We start from the raw sequence: 25102 nt of genomic DNA on the forward strand, positions 1-25102 counted from the left end.
GTGCAGTTTCTCAGCCCTGTTTCCCCTTCATCAAGATTCAGGATCAATTTCAAGGGTGGCCCAAGCTCGCAACTCCTGTTAATACCTGTATGCATTACAAGATGATTACCAGGCTGCCGAGTTCACATGTAGAGCACTTCAAGCTATGACTGGTAATTCAGAAGTGTTTAACACATCACTGGCATGCTTTGCTACTTCATCACAAAGCTTAGCAGTTTCATCTTTTGTTCCACATACGCAAATGCTGTAACATTAAGTCTACCAACCTAATTTTTTATTTATTTTATTTTCTAAAAACACAACTCACTAGTTTTTAGCAATAAAGCTCTGCTAATACTGAATCTGTAAGTAAAGCTGCTTTGGTTCAGGCTCTGCGTTTCTGATTTGACCCGCTGAACAGTCTGTTTTCACCAGTATTTTTCATTTGCATTCAGAACTCACTGATAAGGGGTTACTGGTATACAGTCTTTGGCACAGCATCGTCACTACATCAATTAAAGAGTGTTTTTCCAACCATCTTAAAAACATGTGAAAACATTTTATTCCATGTACAATAATGTACATAATTTTAAGGTGGCCATGAAAGAGACCAGCAAAAATTAGAGGTATATTTACAGTAGCACACACCACAGTAAACAACCACCATTCACAGACTCAACACTGAGATACTGCTGTTGTGCTTAAGTACAATAACTACAAAGTGATACTTTTATCCTGTTGAAGTCAATCTTAAACAAATACCTCATGGCTTAGTAAGGGCATCTTAATCACCGAGAGAGTTAGAGTCAACATTAAGAGTCTCATTCAAGTGCTGTGCCACACACTCATCATCTTCCTCATCGCTATCAGAACTGTCATTATCTTCATTTAATTCATTTTCAGCATCAGCAGCTTCTTCTGCAACTCGGACAGGATTTTCATTTGGTGCCACAAACCCGTTGTTGTTAGAGACACTGGCATTTTCCTTGTCCTCAATATACACTTTCTGATGGCACATTGGGCAAGTGTCCTGAATGTACAGCCACTTCCGAAGACAAAGTGCATGAAAGTAATGGTTGCAAGGAGTAATGCGAGCAGAGGTGGTGAACTCATGGTAGCAGATTGCACAGACATCATCTATTTCATGTAACCGACTTCCTTTTACCTCTGGAAGCGAGTTTATTTTCTTAACAGCAGTCCGGCGATTTATAAAAGTCTTCCAGCCATTCTTTGCTTGCAAGTAGATGTTGAAGTATGCGTGTAGACACATCATGCATGCGCGAATCTTGCTTCCCGATTCAAAAACCATCGTGTAAGCCCCATTTCCAAACATGATCACTCCAAATATAAACTCAATGATATTGCCAGTTGAACGAACATAATAGACATAATCATCAAGTTTTTCCCATAGCACATTATAGTAGCCATCAATCATAAACAAGATATAAACTGTGATAGAAACTATGACTTTTAGGCAAAGCTCTACACAGAAGGCTGTAACTGCAAAAAGCCACGTATTTAGTGCATAGTGGTGCCAGAGGATGTAACTGAGCAGAACTGGAAGAACGAAAAGGCAAGCGGAAACGAAGAGGACGGGGAAGTGTCTGCGAAATGATGACACGTGGGAGGCACTGAGAGACATCAGCACAGGGTCTGTCATCCCATGGATAAAATGCAGGACTGCGGTCAACAAAAGGCACATGTTTCGACTCAGGCGAACTAATCGTTCTTCTGGCTTCAGTCCACTCAAACCAGTCTGCAGAGCCAAAATGAAAAACAAGACGGGTGCTACAAACCCAAGCCTTTTGTCGTCTTCATCAGTTGATCCAATAAAGGCCAGGATCCCAAGTCCCAAATAATGCGCTATTGAGGAAATGACGGCACTCATGCCTAACACAGTTAAAGTAGAGTCACACCCACTTATGATCAGACTACAGATCAGCTCCCAGCAGTTATCCCACGATATCAAGAATTTTGCTTCTGTATTAGATTCAGCCATCTTTACAACGTATGTTAATACCACAGCTTGTGCTGTAAGTCTCGTTAGCCAGAAGACACGCAGTACAGCTGGAAACCGAATCCTTCTCCATGTATCTTCCATCAGTAACTGTAATCCATAAATGCGATACATGTGCCTCACCAGCAGATAAACGTATCGCACCGAATAATAGAACCATTTAATTTTCGTAACTAAAATGACTGTGGTATTTAGTGTCAGAACCAGGCCAGAAATAAAAACTAGTATCTGCCGGACGTTTAAAGGTAATTCAACAATCAGGCCGATTACAGGAATCAGTATATCCAGGATGATAAGTTGAGAGTGCACGGACTGCACGTTTAGCAATGTCACATAGCCAATGCCAAAGGTAAGCTGAAGGATGGAAAGTGCCATCCATAGCGAAGGTCCTTTATGAGGGAAGATCTGAATTCCGAATGTGGCTGTGTAGTAGGCACTGTAGAAGTTTATGTGCAAAGCAGCATAGTAATTCACCAACACTGAAGTCGCAGCCAGCAGAAATGCTGAGGCAATCATATAAAACTTGAAAAGTGCTCGCTGTTGTAAGACCAGAACAACACTGGATACAAAGACACCTAAAAACAGATTAAAATCATTTAGTTCTCAGCAGGAATTCAACAACCGATTTTAACCTATTAGCTTCGGAGCTACATTTATTTAATGTATCGCTTCCCAGTTAGTCACTCGTGACTTTGCATTACTGATGGTGCCCTTTTCAGACAAGAGGACAGCTTAATCGCTGCATTTAATACATCTGTGCAGTGCAGCTGCAATGCAAGGCCAACGCAAGCACTAAGTCACAATTACTGCTGAACTCTTCTGCGGTTTCAGACTAGAGCAGTGACAACTCCCAGCCTTTCAGCCTTACTCCTCAAATCTAAGGGTAGACAAGTTCTAAAAGCCATAAAGAATTACCAGATACAGCATCATCTTTATAGGCAAAGTTAATAAGGAATAAACAAGCAAAATTTACTAAATCCCTTAATCCACTTGAGCAAAGCACTCAACTAGAGATGTCCAAGCTGGAGTACTGACAGTAACAGTCACCAAAACACTTTAGCTAAACCCTTTAGCGGAAGAATGGTGAAAAATTGGTGTAGTTTACTGGGGAGATGGCATTCTTCTTCCACTTCCTTTCAGTTTGCTTTCATTTTTGACAAGGCATCCTGAAACAAAAGTCTCAAGGAAAAGACCATCTGCAGTATGAAGCTTTTGTACACACAATCCAGAAATGCACCAGCTGCCTCCCTGCCAACGCCAGTGCAAACCCGTGTCTTACTTGTTAGAAGTCGGATTTAGATCTTGAAATTCCTGTTTGCTAACCTTTCCCTCACACTGACCATGAACACATCTTGACCATGACTGGAAATTCTGCACCTTCCTATGAGGAATCCTACCACAGCATCTGTAGTACCTTGGTATTACGTTTATGACATTGCAGTAAACTTCTGCAGTGTAGCTTATGAATTTCATCACTATGTACTCCATTTGTAAGGGCCCTGCCCTAACAGGTGTTACTAGGTTTGCTTCCTTAAACATCTTTTTCTTCAGGAAACACACTGCCTCTGTTTGGGGCTTCTCAGTCACCTTCCAGTCTATGCAACTGCTTTCTTATCTAAAGCAGTCTGGAGAGATTTTGATCTCTGTAACTTGTATTTGATTTTAAGTTGCTTTCAATCTCTGTACTAAATCTAACAAAATCACAAGTCATCTTCTTTCAACTGGTGGATAGCATCGGTCTTTTCTGACAATTGTATTTTAGATTGTTCCTAATCCTCCATAATCAAGTGTTTAAAAAAAATATTTTAAGCCATGGTATCTTCATCATGGGAATAGAAAAATTTGCTAAGAATCAGCATTTGATTCCACTAGTAGTGTTGGCAGCTGCCTGTATCAAGAAAAAGTCCAAACCAAACCAATAAAAAAAAAAAAAAACAAAAACAAAAAACAAACCAACCCAAACAAACAAAAAAACCAAACCAACACAACACAACCAATCCTACCCCCCACCAAAAACCCCAAACACCAGCCTGGAGGACTAGGAAGGGAAAGGGTCAACATGAATCAACAGCAAAAGGTAGACTACAAAAAAAAAAGCTATTAAGGCACCTTAACAGTACTCCTTGCCAGCAGCACTGGCTGATATAAAAACATTCTCCTTAACTAATCATTAACCTAGTAACCTTGTGAAGTGGACAGAGGAAAAGCCTCGATCAGTTTTCAGCAAGTGCCTTGTATCACAGCTCAGTTCTTCCATGAACAGCCGGGTATTCCTTACATACAGCACTTTTTTTAAAAAATAAGCTGGCCAGCTCCATTGCCTTGTCACGCATACCACCATCGACACCTTCGGGAAAGCTAACGCTGCTGACAAGTTGGTGCCGTTTGTCTTTTCTCACAGGTCACAGAACAGGCTCCAATGCCTGTAACAAGCTCATTATTTACCAAAGTCTGGTCATCTGAGCCAAATGAGATGCATTTTGCACTAAGCAAGCTGCTCTGAAACACGCCTGTTAACAAAACCTATTTTTCTTCCTTGCAGTTGCACTAACAGGCCTGTATTCAGATGCTATAGGTCATCTTAAAACACTGGCATTTTGCATGCAAGAGACATCCCTAAAAACAGTACTACAATGAGTCAACCTGCTGGTTCCTCTAAAGAGAGACTAACAAAAGGTAAAGCGTTTCCCCCTCAACACTTCTGTGGGAAAGTCAAGACACCCTCCCCCCCCACCCCCGCACAGGAACCTCAAAAGACCACAGGAGGTGACTCAAATCTGGGGAGGTGAGGTGAGCACTCCTCTCCCCCGTCTCCATTTATGTCGTTCAGTCCATCTTGCCAGGACAAGGCTTCCCCCTGCCCGGCGAAGTGTTCACCAAACAGTAAATCTTTTCCCATTTTCCCTCCAATAGGAAATGCTGCAGCTCCTCCTTTGATACAGTTTGTCTCATGTTTCTGTATTCTGGCTCATCTTTACTGTTCCTATCTCTGCACCCCACCACTGTCTCCAGTAAGGCCTCCAAACACAGATCAAACCACACACATTTACTTTTAAAATCATTTCTCGTGTTATAATGAATCCCTCTCATTTTTTCCTTTAACTCCTGCAATTTGTCAGTATCTTTACAGCAGCACACTACGTAGGATTCGACCTTCAGTCAGCTGCAGGGTTTGGTTACCTTTGCACAGAAGTATTTTAATCATGTGGAACTGCCACATTATTTTTTCCCTAACCCCAGCCACTCTGCTTGCTTCCACATCTTTCTACAGACTACAGTATTTATAGTAACCCTCTCAAAAATCAGTGTCCTCGCTGAGGAGGGACTGCTGTCTGAAGTCACAGCTTCACACTCCAGGGGGTGGCAGTTCTGCTGGAATCCAGCCACTGAAACCATGCACAGGTATGAAAGGTAAACATGGGGTTGGAGACAAAGCAAGGCTAATTAGAAGGATTAAAGAAAAATTGCACACCAGTTGTAGAACTTGGTTCTGTGCTGTGTATAGCTCTAGATACTTGTACGGAGTAATCAGACCAAGGAATCCTGCAGTTAAATTTTTTTAAAATCATACAGATCTCTGTTAGCATTCTTGAAGAACTATACTCGCACAATATTTCAGAACTGTTCAATGTCATCACTAAAAGCTATAAAATCTCTCCAGAGCTACAGTCTTTGTATCTAGAGGATAAATTGTCTGTTTATCCTATGCTAAATAGTATTGTGCTACACGAAGCATTTAGAACAGTTTCAAAGCCTGCAAATGGTAACTAAAAGGGTAACTTTCCCACTATTTGAAAACAGAATGATCCAAAATAAATATTTCGGTTTATCCTAACAACAGCAAAAACACCAACCCTGTAATCCTTAAATTCAGAGGAAGAAAAAATAGATGCAAAAGTACTCTGTTGTCTGAACCACTTGGAAGATCTTTAACATCATCTTTAAGTGGTTACATTTTACTTTTTCTTTCATTTTGGAAAACCCAGAACCACAGACCACTTGTCTCAAAGTACAAGATGAGTCTCTTGGCATAAACTGTTCCCAAACCTCTTTTGCAGCAGGCAGGGATTAGCTACTTCTTCCCCCAAACCCTTCCAGAAAAGTGATCATATAAATGCAATCCTGAAAAGCGCCTTAATCTGTTAATCCCAGTATCACACACTTAAGAGAGCTCATCGAATAACACATCCACCATTCTCATTTACATGGGATTAATTTCAAGGTACTTCCTAAGGCACCTGGATCACAGGGCGCAGGTCTCCTGCAGTTATGCTGGTGAGGCACAATGACTGCAGCGCCATTATTTTTTTAAAAAGGAATTATCAGTGGGAACTGCTCTTCGCAATTCCAGAAGTACAGAACAGAAGGAAACAAAGAAACTGGGAAGCAGGGCGGAAGAAGCCCTTCTCCCCCTCCCCAAACCGCCGGTACCTGCTGCCAGGCCGGGCAGGGGAGGGCAGGCAGGACCTCCCCTGCCTCCCTGCTCATTCCAGCAGCCGTGTCCCCAGGCACCCTATACCAAAGAACCAGCAGCCCAAATAAAATACCTGCTTTGTTTTGTTACTGTCTTGCTGTGCTCTCCTCTTACCGGCTGTCTTGCTATACCTTATCCTTTACTTTTTCCCTTTGCTCCTCGACTTCCCCGATGCCATCACCACACTTCTCCCTGTGCACCTTTCCTTTTAACCTCGCTTCTCAGCTTCCTACCCCAACTGCCTTACCACCCATTTCCTTCCTGTTTTTCTGCTGTAAACATCAAACAAACCACAAATAAACATGTCACAGGCCTGCAAAAAAAACCCCTCTCACTGTATTTTGGATCCTCCTTTCCTTCCCGTCTCAGGATTCCCAGCTCCGAGTCGCAACACACGATGCAGCATCACCTGTACAGCAGTTTCACAGAATGGGGCTCCAGCCCACCTGAAGCTACGCAAGAACCCAAGGCAGCACCACTGAAAACAGTATCACCTAGTTGTACCAGTGAATTTCAACCTTCATCCCCGCGAAGAAGAAAAGTTTAAAAATAACCATTAGCAAGTTTTCAAGAGACTTCTCTTTCGTTTGGAAACCGCATTTCCGGCATTTCTGAAGTGCTATTCCTAAAATAAGGATTTAGCAGCGTCTTTCAGGAAGCCATCACACTATCCAAAGTGCCTTTTTTTTAAAAAAAAAAAAAAAAAAAAAGTGCAGCCGCGAAGTCACATGTTTCCCGCGGCGGCGGGGGCTGTCGGCCCCGCGCACATGGCGCTGCCCGGGGCTCAGCTCCGCCAGTCCCGGCACCTCCGGGGGTGCGGGGGGAGCCGGCCCGGGGCTGCGGCGCGCAGGAGGAGGGGAGGGAGGGGAGGGGAGGGGGGTGACGGGCCCCGGGCGGCCTCGCAGCGACGCGGGGCGATGGGTGAGCCCGGGGAGGAGACGGCAGGAAGGGGTCAGAGACGGGGGGGAAGGGCAGCCAAGAGGAGCGGGGAAGAGAAGCGGCGAGCGGGCCCCGGCCGCGGGGGCCAGAGGGGGCCGGGCCCCTCCCCAGCACACGGGGCCGGGGCTGAGCGGCGGGCGGGCGGGGAAGGAGGGGACGGTCTCTCACCCAGCAGCCGCAGCAGCACGCCCAGGAGCGCGGCGCACAGGGAGCCCCCCGGCAGCGGGGACGAGTTGAAGATGGCGTCGATGAGGAACAGGCTGGGCACCCTCAGCGCGACCTCCAGCCCGGCCCGCAGCCGCGGGCCCAGCCGCAGCCACGGGAGCTGCGGAGGGCCCGGCGCCGCCATCCCCTGCGAGGGGGGGGGCAGGCAGCCCGCCTCTCGAAAAAGCGGAGGGCGGGGAGGGGGGGGGGGGGGGCCGGGTGTGCGCCTGTGCGTGTGTGCGCGGGGGGGAGGGAGGGCGGCCGGCGGGGCCGTTACCGCCCCGCGCCCGCCGCCCGGGCCCCCCGCCGCGCCGCCGCCGCCTCCATCTTCGTGCGCGCTCCCGCAGCAGCGCCGGCCCCGGCCGGGCCGCGGGGGCGGGGCGAGGCGGTGCCGCGCGGGCGTCGCAGTGCGCGGCCCCACCCCCCCAGCTTCCCACGCGGGAGGGGGCGGGTGGACGCGCGCCGCCTACGCCCCGCCCAGTCCTCCGCGCGCGCGCTGCCTCAGGCGGCGGCGCGGGCGGTTCCCCGGCGCACCCACCTCCCCCCCCCCCCACCGGCGCTATCTCTGTACCAACGCAATAAAAAAATAAAAAGCGCCATCTACTATTACGTAAGAGCTAAACGCATTAGTTCCTCCCGTTCCTAAAAGACGCTCCTGCATCACAATCCTCCCCGAGCAACAACGCAGCTCGGGGAGGCCTTGCCCGCGCTCCGGCAGTCGCTACCTGCCTGCGGAGGGAGTGGTTCGCCTGGAAGAACTAATGAGCTTTTAATTAGGGGAGGGTTACGCAGAATTTCCTGTTCTTTCGTGCGTGAGGCAAAAGGTCCGCCTGAACGCCGTGCCTGACCGCAGAGCAGGCTCATGGCGGGGTAAAGGCATTTTCCTCGGAAATCCTGTTTCCTTCCTCATGGATCTTCACGGAAGCCGCAGATATGGGGACTGTTGGAAACTTGAAGCTGGCACGATTTTAAAAAAGAAAGCCAAAAGATTAAAAAATAAATGCTACGTGTAATCACGTTAGTCCATCTGAAACAGGATTAAAAATTAAAAGCCAGTTAAAAGCCGGTTTCGGGCCGCAGCCGAGCTCGGCCCGTGAGCCCGTCGGCACCTGCCGCCCCGCCGCTGCCTCCCAACATCTGCCACCGCTCAGCCTCCTGGAGAGCCGGGCGAGCTCATGCCTTAAGCCCTTGGAAGTCTCTCTGTTATTTTCAAAGGAATTGGGATCAGGCAACAGCAGTATTGCGTAGGGACTTTCCCAAGCAATGCCCCACGCTAACAAAGCCAGAAACACTGCCAGATTGCTAAAGGATTGTATTACAAAATCCATGGACAAGGACAAAGTGCATGTTTTAATTGCATGCTGAAAGACGTAACTCTGACCTAGTAAGTGTCCCCACACCAAAAAATAGAGGTTAGGGTTTAAAATGTGGAAAGTGTTTATTTTACTTTGATTTGAAGGTGGCTGAATCACAGTCATTCAGATTTGCCTGAAGAATTTCACTCCTCAACCGAGTATGAAGCTGCTGAATATAAATAAAAATACTTGATTTTAAATTAAAAGCAATGTAAATCAAGCAGATCTGGCTACTTGATAATTCTCAATAATTCGCATGAAAATATTTATTTATATGAGGTGTCATTTCAAGAAATCAACTACTTAAGCCACCATTTATGGAAACAGAATTCCCTCCCAAGGCCCTTCCAACTTCATTTAATATCCTCATCAGTAAAGAGGATCTTAAATCTATTTTTGCAATACTGGCTTCAGGATCAGAGGCAATGCTGTAGTACATATTTATGTTCCTTTAAGGACGTGTGAATTAAATGGAATCCATTAAATGGATTTTCAGGCTTAAATATGTGCATTTACTGGCATATTTTACAGATGTTATTTAGGCATGTAAGTACAGACATGAATATTTGCAAATTATTTTGTGCATAAACAGGACTAGGTTGCAAATATTCAAGAAATCCTAGTGTTGGTAAAGCGTATCAGATCAAATTCATACATTTTTTTACGCACATTCTTCAGAAAACGTTGCAGAGTGTAAGACTCCTACTTTTCATTTAAATTCAGTTTAAAAAAAAATCTGAACTTGATTATCATACCTGCAATATGTAGGAAGATGACACCTACTGGATATTTTTAATTTTGCAATTTGCACTGCATAGTTTCAAATGAGGAATGTTAAACCAATTTCAGCTTTGTTACACAAGCATAACTCTACTGAATTGACTTCAGTAAGATATACAAATTCAGGAAGATTTGTCATAATGTTTCTAGGGTTAAATGCAGTCTCAACTTCTTTGTAAATTTGGGGGTTAAATCCTATTCTATTCAAATTCATATTAGTACTTCTATAAAAAAAAGGTTTTTTAGTTGGGGACTCCTGCAATTTCTTGTTCATAAACTGCCATACAAATTAAGCAGAAAGCTCCTTTATTTGTCTATATAGATTAATTGTTAAGGGCATATAGTCCTGAACTCCAAGGTGAAGGTTGTTCCACATATTGTTGTGGCTGTGTGTACCTGACTTGATAAAAAGTGTCAGGTGTCGAGCCTACGCCCTGTGACAAGGCAGCACAAAAGAACATGCCCTAGGGAACCGGTTCGTAATAAATAAGAACTTGACACCTGGAAATGCTTTACGAGCAATTTAATACACCTCCTATATCAGGCTATAAGTCAGAAAGTTGCCAATCAGTTTATTTCAATAACAAGTATAAGTCACTGGGATTCTTTGATGGTCTATATGGCAAGTAGCAGAAGGTTGGGGTTTTACTCTCAGTCATGTAAAATTTTTTTTTTTTTTTTTTGACAGCTCAGAGTGGTCAAAATGTTTTCAAAAGCTATTAACGTTTTCAGCTGGAGATTTTTAGAACAAGAGGAACTGCATAAATACAAATTATCAAGTGCAGTGTTTGATGGTTTCCTCGAATTACAGCTGTGTAAGTAGCATGTGCTGAAGTATCTGGACATAAAGCCACCTTTATTACCTTACAGAATGGTAGAACTGCGTATTTTCTATACCAGTCTGCCAAGGCCACATTTAGGATCAATGCCACATCTAAAACTACCTTTTGGCAAAACAACTTTTAAGTTTTTAAAACTCCTCCTTTTGCTTGAGTGCTCTCATGAGCCGTTCAAGCCAAAGGCTTTATTGGATTAACACCAATGCTTACATCAGATATTACAAAGTCACAGGGTCTTGCAAAAATCACATTTTTGTAAGTAAAAAGAATAAAAATGCAGGGGGAGTTTAAGAGTACTGGGGTTTTTTTCTGACTACAAGATCCTGAAAAGCTTTAAATACACTTGATACCTTTGCCTTGAAATACCACATGTAGATTTAGCCTGATACAATAACAGTAAATTCTGTAAGAATGAAAAGAGTTGGTTGCTAAGAAGAACAGTGCAAAATTTGCATGTCAAAAATTTGCTTTAGTTTGCTATGAATGTAGCAGTCCATCAGCTATTTCCAAATTTCATTTTTCCTTCCCAGATACCCTTTTCGGTGAATTACCCGATATAATTTTGCATTTCTTACATTAGAATAAAGCTCTGTACAGTGTATCTTTCATTTTGTCTTGACAGCTTTTTCATTACCATTAGTAAGAATGTCTGTACGCTGGACTGAAACAAAACCCAAGAGCCATGAAAGGAACCTAAAGTGGATTTTCTTCTCCTAGGAGATAGTCTAGCAAAAGAGAGACCAATCTGCATTTTTTTAAAAAGCCAAATATTAATATTTCATTAATGTAGGCTTTGGCAGATTCAGCCTGTGGGTGACACCCAGCTGTGCCTTGGTGAAGCTGCTGGGAGGACAGCGTGTGCCCTCGGCTCTGCCTGCCCCAACGCAGCTTCGTGGCTTTGCCAGTGTGCACGCCGCTCGCCGGAGTGAATTGCCGGCTAGCGCAGAGAGATGCGGAGACTTCCTACGTCTAACTTGTTGTCCTGCAGTTCCGTACAGGTGGACTGTTGTTGTATGTTGTTGTATGTGGCACTTCCAATGTGGTACTTGCAAATTATTTAAAGACTAACATATTACTACTTAAGGTTTAATGGAAACAATTTACACTCACATGACTATTTTTAATACCATAATTAAAGACGCCAGTAGTCTTTACCCAGGAATAGTCTATATCTGTGTCTTCTTCTGCAGAGAAAAAGAGCAAATCAAGATAACATTCAAAAAGCGAAGGTAAAACCTGTAAATACTGTCACTGACATAGGGACCTTTTCAATATATAATGAATTTCCCCATAAAAATTACTGAGTTTAAGATTAGTTGTTGTATTAAATTTGGGTTTTATTCCTTCTCTACAGCTAAGTGCTATGGACTTAGATAGAAGCTGAGAAAGCAGAAAGCAATTTACTCATAGTGTGGTATGCTGAAGGCACAGACACCACCACTTGAGAGGACCGAAATCGTTTATTGAAACAAGCAGTGTGGTTTTATGCTTTCCAAAGAAGGGGAGGCCCCTTCTTTCCCCGAGTGGTGCCTTGTTCCCATGTAAAAATAGAATGAAGAGTCCTGTGCAGCTGGCATCCAAAAGTCTGAGCCAAGTCGTTATGTTTTGCATGAGGTGTTTTTTGTTCCCAGGACTCGCTCAATCGGTTCCCTTTCACAGGTGCTAATCTGTGCAGTTCACTTTAACCCTAGTTGCCCTTTGTTTTTCTTGTTCTTGTTTTGTTCTGCAAAGTCTCATGCCACCAATTCCTTTGCAGTCAACATGTTTTTCATCTTCCACATCATAGTAAACATTCAACAAAACTAATTGTAATAACTTGTTTGTGTGAAAGGTAGACTTTAATTTCACATTTGCATGAAGCGACAATGTCCATGACATATGAGCACTCATTCTTTTTCCCTCAAGAGAGGATGGTGGTTTTGTGCTTGTTATTTGAAGAAAATGCTCACTTGGAAAGTTCAAAATGCATAGAAGTGTCTTGATAAAGCAAGGCATGCACTGGAGAGTCAAAACACAGGGATGAGTGTCGGGTCATCTCTGACAGGAGACAAAGCTTACATGCACGTGCAACATCTGCGTGAGGAAAATCTCTTAGCTCTATAATTTTCCCCATATTCCTTTAACAACAAACTTTCTCGTTCTATTTAAAGAGATAATGTGAAGAAATGTGTTAGGCCTTCCTGTTTCTGGCTTTAAAATTTCCTATAAAACTGTGCAGAGAAATAGCTTTTGGGTTTTGTCTCTTGTGAAAGAAGGGTGGTAAGAGAAGAAATTATATTAACGGTTGCTCACTGGCATACTTAACCCATTTCCTACGGCCAGCATACTTAGCAAGGAGACAAGAAAAGAGACACGGAATATGTCTGAGGACTGCAGCTGCCTTCCTGATGTCTCTCAGGCTAGAGGAGAGGTGTCCCGCCTGCCACCAGCCTCTTTTCTCTGCGAGGATGGCAGCTGTGGACAACAGCATCTGGTTGCTGCCAGAGCTCAGCTGCCCAGCTCCTGCCGGAGGGGCCGTGTCCGGCAGCGCTCACGTCTGCCTTTCTTGGCTCCGGTTCTCCTCTCTGCTGGGGCCTTTGGGAAATGCTCCTTCCTGATCCTTCACCTACACTGTTTGTTGTTGTTGTTTTGTTTTCCAAGCACGACATGGAGAAACGTCTGGCTTTCATAACTCGCCACACACACACATTGTGGCTTCTGCTGCAGAGGTTTGCTTGATTTTCCAGAGCTGTGAGCTATGTATTCCAGACTTGATTTAACGACTTAACTAAGCAAGCAAAAAGAATGATGAAAGATCCTTCTGTATTTTATTTTTATTACTGCTAAGTATGACATTTTCTCCTGCCTTGATGTTTGATTTTTCAAGTGCATCTTGCTAGAGACAGCCAGTATTACGTGCTTGCCTGTTGGCTATCATGCTCTTTCTTAATGATCTCCCCAGCTCCCTCCAGTCCTGTTACTAATCCATGGCAGAAAAGGCAGCATGCTTTACTACAAATTAGATACTCAGTAAAAATAGAATGTTAAAGTAGTAAAATATATTTACAGTATCTCAGAGCAGATGCTTGCGATTTGTCCTAGGAATTGACGCTCAGTATTTTTCTGGATTTCAATATTAATTTCTGTTCTGTAGATGTTCTTGGCTATTACTTCTTGTGAGCTCAGTATCTCAGTATCTCAGTATTCATAGAAAAATGTGTCTTTTCTAAAACAGGCAGGAAGCTGGAAAAGCCTGACAGCTGGGGCAGCTCATTTTTTCAAATGCTAGACAACAGTTCAGACATGGTATGCCTGATTGAGAGGGAGAAATAGAAATTATTGTGATATTTCATGTGGAGCACATGGAAGAGCAAATCCTGCCATCATAGCAGTTTCTCTGATCTCAGCCATGTTTTGTGTTATGCAGCTGTAAATGCAATAAATAAAATGCAGATCCAGTGTTAATTTTTAACCTCATTAATGAAAATTTTCCCTTTGAAACCACAAATTAAATAGCAGCTGTACATATAGAACCTTGCTCTATATGCTGGGGGTTTTATAGCTAACGAAAATAATTCTACATTACACTCAACTTTTTTTCCCCTTATGATGTAATGCGTGGCTGCATGTGGTGAGTTGTACAGCTGAAAGGCAAGATCTTGGCTATTTTAATTCAGTATACATAAAGCAAAGGCCTTGTAGAACTGTTTCTGTCAAATATTTAACAACATCTGGAATGTAATTGCAGAACTCCTGAGTTACAAAGTGAAATAACAAAGAGCAAGGCTCAACATTAATTTTACCATTTGTGCTACTTGTTCTGTGAAAGACAAGTGGAAAGATTCAGAATTTACTGGAAACTAGGCATATCACAGCAGAAAACACGGTCTTCCTGAAAAATCCTGCCTTGTAAAGGAAGTCCCAGCTGTGGCAACATTAAGCTCCCTGTCATGACTGGGCTGAGCCTTGTCTGCCAGAGCTTTCCTCTGCTTCTCCGTGTTCTCTGAGTAGCTTCTCAGTATCTTCAGCATTACCAAACAGTTTTGAGGTTCACATTGTAATTGCCATCCTTGCTGAACTCAGTACAAAACCTCAGCAGAAAATACTGTAGTGGAAAAGCTTAGTTTTCTGAAGTCCCATGCAGAACAACCCAGCCCCTCGTTTTGCCCTTTGCATACACAGTCCCAAACAGGAGCTATTTGCTAATCTGTGGGCTACTAAATTTAGCTAGTTCCTGATAACTGAAAACAGCTCACAGGCTCAACTTGTACTTCTGGTCACCAGTGGCACCACTTCAAGCTGGCTAACACCAGTTAGCTAATATAAAACTAGTAAAAAACAATTGAAAGTGACAGCTGCTCTGCACTGTAGCTTTTTTTTTTTTTTTTTTTTTTTTTTGATTAATGAAGCATACTGGAAGGAATAATTTTCTGGTTTTAGCTAAAATGGCACATCTCTCAGGATGATTTCAGTCTTCAGAAGAGCTGATCTGGGAGGTATTTGTTCATACACAACATGCGGGAGACAAAAGTAGAAGTAATGCAAAATTACACTGGAAACTAGACCTGTCACGGCAGAAAAGATGGCTGTCTTGGAAGATCTTCCCTGGTAGAGAAGGATCCTAACATTGCTCCCATGAAAGGCCTTCACCAACGTGTTTGTAAATCATTGAATCAGGTCAGCAAAATGACAGCTCTGAGTATTAACTGTACATGAGGCTGGATTGGAGGGACTAGTGTAATTCAGACCGCGCATAGCTGCTATCTCGAGGAGGGGGTGGGAAGAAGAGGGTAGCACAGTTTTATCTCACATGAAGTAGAGCGTGAGTGATTTGTAATATAGTGCAAAAGAAGGTTCGGAGCGATGACCAGTCTAGTCTTTCTTGTCCTAGGGGGTCCAGACCTTAGTATAAATGGTGATAAACTTAATGGGGTTGATGCAGAAATATGGACTAATGTCTAGCAGACTTTTGCCTGATGTTGAAGAGTTGAAGCTGGAGATCCAGTCAGCCAGCCTCACTTCCTCTGCTGATGGAGAGAAATAAGCTCATTTCAGCTGTTTGTTTTTGTCACCATCTCGAAATGCCTGGGGTAGGATTCCTCTCAGCTGACTGCTGTCTAAAAGCCTACTCTGCGTTAACTATCCAGGCTTCCTGAGAAATCAGTGATGAGAGACAGACACCCACTGTCTTAGACACTTGTCTTTGAAGAGGTGGAATCCTCCAGAGATGCCAGAGAAGACATCTCCTCATGGCTTGTCTTGGAAAGCTGGATGGTTCCCAGACCTTCATTTGACTTAAACTTGATGAGGGAAGTTTACCACTAAGGGCTGAATAGCAGAGTCTGCATCAATGATATAAGAAATGGCCTTGTAAATTTTTGGAGAGTGCTGAAACTAGCTTGACTGGTGTTTTACATGCTTATAGGTGGCTCCAGTTCCCACTCTATCCCTCTTAACTGCAAGTGATGTGGAGCACAGAATTTCTATTTTATGAACTAGTTTTGTATTTTAAAATTGAGGCACTGAAAATATAAAAATTCTAGGCAATTCAAGTATTCAAGATTCAATATTATTTGCATTGATACATATAATGTGTATATGTATAATATGCATATAAGATGTAGACTATATGCATTTATTGTAAAGATATACTGTATACTACATTTGATATTGAAAAGAAAATGCAGATCAATGTCCTGTTTTGAAAACATCATCCCATCCTTTTCCCACTTTTCTCCCAATTTCATTAGTGCAATGCAGTTCATGAAGTGTTTTGATTTTGACATGATTCACTTTTCCTATAGGGTGGCTTTAACCTGGAAAAAAAAAAATGTTATCATTCTGCTCTTGTGGGTTAGTCATAGACTTTAAGGGGAATATTTATGAGCATGCAATCCGAAGTTCTGCATAACAGGCTGTGAAATATCAACCGGTAGTTCTCATACCTAAAATAACTCATGTTCTTCAGAAAGAGATTCAGCTTTGTTTTGGAGATTACAAAGAGCAAAGAATTGTTTTCAGAATTTAACGCTTCTAAACAAGGTTTTACTCCTAGTTAGAAAATTCCTTGAAGTTTCCTAAGGTGATACCAAACTCTGGCATTAGCTTTGATTAGAGCCACATCAAGTATTTGCGTTGGAACCTGACACCACATGAACTCTGCTCAGCCTCACATTCCACTGCAATGTTGGTGTGTAATAAATATTAATGAAAACCATAATTCCGGTTTGGAACCAATATCGGTTTCCTATAAAAGCCACTGAAACTTATGATTTAAATGTAAAATAAGCATAATAATGACTCTTTTGGCTGAATGTCTCCTTTAGACTTAGAATAAATGAAACCCTCAGGATATTTGCAGGTTTGAAGATAAAAGGAAAAAATCCTGAAATCCTTATGAATCAAGAAAGAGGAGTTTTGCACAGCTTGAAAACTAAATTATTCTGTGATAGGGGAACTTCACATCCCAAAGCAAAATTTAATTTCAACTTGCTTGCTTGCTTGGTTGTGTTAAGAGCTGGAAAAGCCCATTCAGTACAGACACTTGAAGGTGCATTTCCAGCCAGCCCCTAGATGCTTGGTGGCGTGGCCAGAAGATGGCAGGCATGGTTTGTGGGAGGAAGGAAAGTGCCAAACAGGTGTTCTGGTTGTAAGAATTAAATAATTCACAGTCAAGACTAAAAACGTTAACATTATTTTCATTATCCTTGTAATGGTTGAACTGTAAGATAACAAAAGGTAGCAAAACCTGCAATAATTTACAGCTGTATGTGTACAGGGGGAGGGGAGAAGCACTCAGGGAGACAAGCCCCTCTGACCCCACTGGTATCCCTGATGTGAGACACGCTCCCGAGTGACGCAACATGGTGCCAGTCTTGCACCTGGGCTGCCCCCCGCTTAGTGCCTGGCTCTGCTATAGCACAGTGCTGAAAAAGCCACACAAGAATCCCACACAAATAGGTTATAAGTATTACCTCAACATCGTCTCCCTGCTCTGGGCTTTCTGATCCAGCATCCACTCACAACTGGCAGGAGATGTCTTTTCTTGCCTTATTAAATTATAGTGAATTGTAACCCGCTGTTAATTCTTCACTTTGCTGTTACTATTTCCTTCTTTTCTTCCATAACTTTGGCATGGGGAGGGGCAAGGATTAGCATATAATGCATTTAGATACTTCTTTACAGTCTGACACTTTTCCCTCTCAGTCAACTATCAAGGACTGGCAATTTCTGAATCCTTTCCAGAACTGCAAGCAGTCCTTTTATTTCCTTAGAAGTAGAATAATTCTGCTTAGTGTTCCAGCCATTGGTAACTGGATAAAGCTCTTAGTTTATCGACTCAAAAATGAGTTGGCTAGAAGTGCAAATTTAGGAATGCAAAGTATTTGCTTCCAAGTAGGGGCTCAAAATTCAGTTTCTACAAAGCTTCTATTCACTGACCTGGCATTTCCCAGCAGGGAAATACTCTGTGTTCTTAGAGAAGACTAAGTTGAAGAAATACACATACCACTTAGAGCAAAATGTCATGATGCCCATAATGTCTCTAAACTTGTGAGAGATCATTTCATAGTTTTGGACCAGGACTACAAGCAGTGTGACTTTCTAGACCAAGGAGTTTTACTGTCATTGTAAGATACTCCACTTGAGTAGGGAACTGAACTGCTGGCAGTGATTTTAATTTGTAGGCTTTAGCTGATCTTTCAGATATTCTGGGCACAGGTCACTGGTTCCTCCAAAGGTCAGGACAGAGGTCTTGAATGTAATTACATTTTGTAATGGAAACTGGCATAGGGACCAAAGGACAGGGTTGTGAAGAGATGGGGCAGTATTAGAGACATTTGTCAAAGGTTTTAGGGCCAGACATGTTCTATCACTGTAATCTGGGTGAGATGTCATAGATGTGTGGATAACCGAAGCCAAGTCATTGTTCTCCAGGACAGAAGGAGCCTCTGCTGGCAGTGGAGGCACTAACAGTAATGATGAGGTAGCTACGTGAGAAGTTGCTACTAGTGAGGAATCTAAGAGTCTGAAATAAAGAATTTGATTAATTCTGGATGTGCATTTTCAACAGGAGGTTCAAAGGCTCACAATGGGGGGGGATGATATTGTGGGCTTCAGTCTACATTTCAGTTGTGACACGTGCACAGTAAGCCACAGTAGTGATCTTGCGCGATGGCGCGAAGTGTGCTGTTGGAGTATTGCTAACGCTTGCATGGGAAACACCGCACCGGGTCACCCAGGGGCTGCATTCACTTATGGACCAGGCAGAGAATGGATCCCCTGTAGAAAGTCCAGTTTTCTGTCATTGCTCAGGGTGGGCTGAAACACTAATGCTGTCCAAAAACTCCAGCCTGTACAATCACCTTGCTTGCAGTGGAGCTAAAGAGCGGGAAAGGGGTTTTGGGAAAGAAGGCTGATACAAACAAAACAGAACATACCACAAAGAGGGGAAAGGGCTTTTTTCCATGCATTTTCATCATAGCTAAGACTTCTGTTAACCTGATTTCCATATGCGTATTCTGAGCAGCTAGGATTGTCATGAACAAGGAATGAAACGGAAGCTTTAAATGTTTCAGTACTCAAAAGTATAAGTGGAAAGGGTGCAGGAATGATTTCTTCTGCTTATTTGAAAATACTGCCACCTTACAAGAAGTTTCAAATATTCTTGCAAAGGATGGTGTTATATATGAGGTTGAGGAAGAAGGCGTAATTCAGTCATCCCCATTTTTTCATGTAAGATAAGATTTATTTATCTTGGTTAAAACCACTTCAGCCTTCAAAGCAAAATATATCCATATACCAGTTGATTTTTTGAGGAAAAAAGGTCCAGTGGTGATCACATTTTCTGCATTACCTTTGAGGGCAGGAGAAAAAGGATGACATCATATACAGTAAAGGATTATTCATTAGGTACTGCAGAAAGGTTTCCAGCTACAAAGGCAGCTCAGCACAGAGATGAGCTTCCTAGAGAGCTGTGGAAATTCTGCCATTGACAGTTTTTATAACAGCGGGGTAGAGAAATAGCTAAAAGGAACATTCTTGATGCTTTTCTACCCTAGCATACCCAAGAGTATGAATAGTCATTATTAATTTCAAAAAACTTAGCATATTGATATTTCAGATAATATCAGATGCAGATGAACTGAATCAAAATTACTATGAATACTTAATAACTTGCATCAGTATATTGACTGAACATTCATAATTAATATCTACATAGAAAATGATGGAGTGTTTCTACCGTTTGTTTTATTCCACTCTGATGTGTCTTGTTCTGTTCTACTCTACTCTATTCCACTCTATCTAGCTACACAGCATAATTTCATGGTGCAATGAACTGGAAGAAGCACCCTGCTGGAAAAAAAACCTGGAAGAAAAATTTGTTTCCCTTCTACTGGCTGGGCAGTTCCTCAGCCCAGCTCAGTGTTCCCACACAAGCCATGTTCCAGGACTGCTCTTGAAGAAATGTCCCTGGAATTGCACCCTCATTTTTCCCCAGATAAAAAAAGTCTTCAGATATCAACTATGGAAAACATACTTGTCTGGCATGGCAGTTCTTACAAAAGGATCTTTGTTTGCACTGTCAGCAAAAAATATGCTGTGTTTTCCTTTCTGAGAGCCAAATTCTTGGTCCCTACCCAGAGTCTTATTAAACAGGATTCACTCCCTACTGCTCAGCACTGTGAGAAAGCTTTTCAAAGTTGCAGTGGATGATTCCAGGAGCAGCCCTGACTCCTGAGTGCCCTCTTCTACTATTCCCAGGTGTTTTGGCAAGGGTGTCTGTAGTGCTGCTATATGGAGTCGTGCTTTCTCTGGTCAACCATCTCTGAAATACTGCCAAACAGAAGACGATGCGGAGTGTTTGCACTGGCTTTAGCAGGATTTGGATCGGGCCATTTGGGTAAACTTTCCTGATCTGGTTGAACTGATGGACTCCTGTGCTGCTGGTGAAGTGGGTGATCCCTTGTTTTTTCTCCTGGCAACACTGTTCAGTGGCCTCCCCTTATCCCAGCATGGAGCTCACGTGGCTATACAATGAACCAGAGTATGGACTCAGCCCCCTTTCTCCCCCTCCCCGATTAGTTAGTTCCCTGATTGGGATTATCACTTGAACACACGATTGCAACTGCTGGCCTGAGGAAGAGGATGGGACTGTGCATAAGAAGCAGGGTAAGGACAGATCCTTGAGCAGTGTTGGACATCCTTTGAAAACTTGATTACACTGTTTTTCATTGTCTTATGTCCCAAAAACTGGCAGTTCACATATGATAAACATTGTAACTACAGAAGCTAACAGCTTCAGTTACTTTTCTGTTATCTTTTTTTTTAACTAGAAAGAATATTCCTTGGGAGTCTGGATTGAAATTTTTAACGAAAGCAAAATATTGAAATAATAAAAAAAAACCAACCCTGAAAAACCACTGTAATCCCTTTTGATGAGGTCCTTCACAGGAAAAAAAATAAGTCATATGGTCTTGCTCATACTCTTAACCATGCATGCTGTTGGTAACTGTGGGAGGAGGGGAAGAAAGCCATGGAAAGCTTCGATACATTAGAGCTCAGAGTAATGCATCTGACTATCGAGGACTAAGTGGCCTATGCCATTATTATTCTCTCTCATGGCTGCAGTTTTTTGTAGCACTTCCTTTGTTTGCTTTTTTTATTTTTTTCAGAATCTAGTTTAAAAACAGAAACTGTCATGACTGGAATGTTTTTCTTCTTGTGTTGCAAGATAACATCTGTAAGAATTATAGATGTGCCACTGAAAAATGATTCATAGGTATGTGTGTGTGTGTGTGAACTTTGCATATTACAAAGCCAAATTAATCTCTAGAAAATACAAAATAATTGTAGCCATTCCCCAAAGTCTGTTATACAGGGACCACCTCTAGTGTCAGTATCTCTTCATCTTTGTTCAGCATTCTTAGAGCTATTTGGAACCACCCATTCCACCAAATTATGTTGCCAAATTTAATCAATATTCAATTTCTGTCAAGATTTTTGTCTCAGCAACTGGCATAATACGCTGGTTTTACCTTTTCCTCTTTCAGATTTTGTGTACTGGAATAACATCTAGATTTTATATAACGGAATAACATTTGGCCATAAATCCATATTATCAGCTGTTGTCATATTGTTGAGTTTACCAGAACTAAGGAAACCAGATGAGTACATGACAAATGAGGAAAGTTTCTACACAATTGGCATTATTTCTGTTTAATGGCACCTAATCAAGCAGAGGTGTCTAAATCTAAGTGTTTTTCAACTCTCAGGAGAAAATTATAAGAACAGCTGCCATTTAACTTCCTTTCTTCTACTGTAACAGCAAGAATTTCATTAATAACAGTAATTTGTATCAAATTACTCTTCTAGTAGTATTGTGGCATGCACTGCATGGTCTGCAAACAGTGCATATTCAGTTCATTTCAGATGGAAGCTATCTGCGGGTTATTTCACCTTAGTCAGTGGAAACTGACTGAACTGAAGGATAGGTTTTGCAGCTCTTTTGTTGGAAATAAAGTCTGAGAGAACTTTATGTCTCTGACATAAACATTATAGTGACAGGTGCCAAACATTACTTAAGCGAGACATAAATACTTGCTTAAGATAAACTGAATTTCTTACCTGTGGTAGTTCTGAGCCTTCAGTGCTCATGCTGTCTGATGGAAACAACACAGCTTTCAACAGATTTCTGATTTTCTCATAAATCTTCTGTTACAATCCCTGCTTCTCCTTTTGTGTTCTTCAGTCTGTCATCCATCACCAACCTCCATCATGGTCATCACTCCAGTCACTACCAAATCTTATCAGCTTTTTTAAAGGAAGGAATCAGAAATATACACATAATATACCTATATAAAATAATCAGATTTGAAAGCATTTCTTTTGTAGCTCCCATATTTCTCTGTGCTCTCTTTTCTCCATTACACTTAATATAACTATACGTCTAAAATATATTGCGTGCAGTGCATCTTTCTACAAAATCCAAGATGCACATTGTGAGCTATCTGACAGTTACAACAGTCAGTGGAATAGGGAAATTACAGGTCATATAAACCTGGCTGGGCTAAAAGTGTTAACCAGTAACACCCAGAGACTGTTCTTGAGGTGGACCAGAGGGATTAAACAACATGAGCTGATTATGCTAATTTTCTTCATCTCTTATTTTCTTTGGATTGCTTCCTTGCAGTTGAAAGAAAAATTCCCAGTGACTTATGTGGGGATATTTCACCCTGCATTTCCCAGAAAGATGTCTGCTTTATACGTGCACATGATAAGTATGAATTTGTTCTCTTTTCAGCCAAACACTTTGTGTACAAGAATTCAGAATAAAAAAGTAAATGTTGTGTTACACAGAGCTCATTTTGCTTCTAACCAACCACTTCTACAAATTTTAATACACTGTTACTTCCTAGCACCAAATACCTGCCAGATTTTCACTATTATGTTAGAGAAGCAAAGTGAGTCATTTACTCTCCTTGCCTCTGCACAATTTCTTATTCATTCCATTTTCAAGCTCATCTAGTTTCCACATTATTTAAGCAATTAGCCATATGAAGCCTCTTGTTCTCACTTCTCTGTCCCTGAAATGTAATATTCCACCAGATAAATCCATTAAGTTCCCATTCTGGGACATATTATCACCTCTGCCACCTTGTACACAGAGAGGTTGTTGGAGCAAGGACCAATTTGCTGTTTCCTAAATGTCCCCCACTTCCATGTGTGCTTAGACATCATTAGAGATGATAAATCAGGTAATGAAATAAGCTGAACTATAACCAGGAAGAGAGAGGAAACCTTCTTCATTAGCTATTAGCTGATTTTTATCATCCTCTTTAATCTTCACTTATGTGAACCGGGAAGATTAGCTTAAGCAAACAGTTACAGCAAGAGGTGGGGGCCAGTAGACTTTTAGGATTCATTTATTTCATAATGGGCTATTGAAAGTGATTCCTCAGCCTCTCCTAATCGTTTTAAGAAAACACACTCCCACAGGTGAGTGCAAGGTGCAACGTCTTGGTCCCTTGAAGTAATGAGAATTTTGCAACTGAATTCACTGGGGCAGGATTTGGTGTTAATGTCTCCTTCCATTCCTACTGCTTGTTTTGTCTGATGGAGACAGTTCCAGGCTGCTGTGTATTTCCTGGCAAGGTGGTTCTCCTGTTTTTTGAAAAACACTTTTTTTTTTCTTACACAGCTTCCTGGGTTGGTGGTGTAGTTCCATGTCACTCAACAGATGTGAGCCTTCAGAGCCCTCCTCCCCTTCTCCAGGCCAGTGTAATGGCTGAACGAAGATCTGAATAATTCCTCTCACCCACTGTCTTAATTAAGTCATTAGATGTTACAAAAACTGTGATGGCTGTAGATTGTTGTCATGAGAGAAAACCAAACTCCTACTGAGGTTTTACTTGCTCTTAAAATAAAACAAAGGCAGAGGAACATGTGCAGTGGCTCCTAAGTAGCTGGGGTCTTGCTCCTGTTTCTCTGCTGCCCACCCAGGATCAGACCAGAATTGTGTTCAACCGCCTCAGCTTCCTGAGATGACTGAATGGAGTGGGTTGGTCTTTCTCCATCCCAACATGTGGCTAACTGTAGCTTTCCATGGATAACATTATGTCAGTGTCACCTGGCAGCATCACATGTGCTACAGGTGTTATCCGCTCTAATGTAACATATTCAGGTTCCTCTGTTGCTTTCCCAGAAATAAGTAGAAAACCACTTTAAGTAGAAAGAATAAATTTGTATAAAATTACACATTTTTATATATTTTTTTAAGCCATTTGAGTTGCTAATATGGTAACACTGACTTGGGCACTGGAGCTTCATGGCAGATACCAGAAGAAGAGATTTGGAGTGAAGTAATTTATTATGGGATATTTCTGTCAGTAAACAAGCAGGACCATATTCCACCAATTTAGAATCTGTAAAACTGAATGTCCACAGCAAAGGCTGAGAACACTGCTTTCTTCTTTCCCCACAGGGGTGTCCTAAAACCAAATAGGAACCAAGGTAAAACTTAACAGTCCTATTTTCACATGTAACCAAAATTCCTCTTCTGGTTTTGAATTCAGCTGAGGTGCTAATGAATCCTTCCATAACATCAAAAACTAAGTCTCAACAACTGTATTTTAATGGGACCTTTCCGATTCTGATGAGAGTCCACAAAAAAATTTGGCAGTGACAGTCCAACATTAGAATATGTTCCAGGGCAAGGAAATTTAGAGAACAGCAAGTTTGAACCCACCACACAGTACAAAAACTAAGCTTCTGAGGTTCATAATAATTAATAAAATCTGCATAAATGTATACTATTCCTTTCAGCCCACTATGCACAGTAAAGTATTTATCTCAAAATTAAGAGCGTTTGAAGACAGTTAATGGTAAAGATGCCATGAACCTTCACAGGAAAAATATTGACAGTAGGTTTCATTCCCCCTCACCATCTTCCCTCTTCCAGAACTAGCAAAAATAACATGAAATGTCAAACACAACAGCAAAATAATTCAAGGGTGATTTGCTGTTCCTAAAATATTTG

At 42.0% G+C, this 25102-nt stretch overlaps 1 protein-coding gene and 1 long non-coding RNA gene across 2 annotated transcripts in view; both read right to left on the reverse strand.

Moving 5' to 3' along the window:
* Positions 1-518: 518 nt before the first annotated feature.
* RNF139 (ring finger protein 139) lies at positions 519-7858 on the reverse strand. The gene is made up of 2 exons (XM_042785851.1): positions 7578-7858; positions 519-2571 (listed from the first exon to the last, which is right to left on the reverse strand). Exons 1-2 carry the CDS (start codon positions 7756-7758, stop codon positions 764-766), a joined length of 1989 nt encoding a protein of 662 aa, XP_042641785.1. The 5' UTR covers positions 7759-7858; the 3' UTR covers positions 519-763.
* A 2627-nt stretch (positions 7859-10485) lies between these two features.
* Positions 10486-25102, reverse strand: part of LOC116964844 — a 29258-nt gene continuing 14641 nt past the window's right edge. The window contains exons 4-5 of the long non-coding RNA XR_004408984.2: positions 22192-22377; positions 10486-12585 (exon numbers count right to left, since the gene is read on the reverse strand). This is a non-coding gene — a long non-coding RNA (uncharacterized LOC116964844). The remainder of the gene's footprint in view (positions 12586-22191; positions 22378-25102) is intronic.

Source organism: Tyto alba, unplaced genomic scaffold (assembly GCF_018691265.1).
Source record: "Tyto alba isolate M040663 unplaced genomic scaffold, T.alba_DEE_v4.0 Super-Scaffold_9, whole genome shotgun sequence".
Classification (NCBI taxonomy): domain Eukaryota; kingdom Metazoa; phylum Chordata; class Aves; order Strigiformes; family Tytonidae; genus Tyto; species Tyto alba.

Bases quoted from the DNA above. Each gene is read 5' to 3' on its own strand.
- RNF139 (XM_042785851.1), bottom strand. From the start codon at position 7,758: ATGGCGGCGCCGGGCCCTCCGCAGCTCCCGTGGCTGCGGCTGGGCCCG. The intron at 2,572-7,577 runs GTGAGAGACCGT...ATCTGTTTTTAG, and splicing joins CGTGCTGCTGCGGCTGCTGG to GTGTCTTTGTATCCAGTGTT.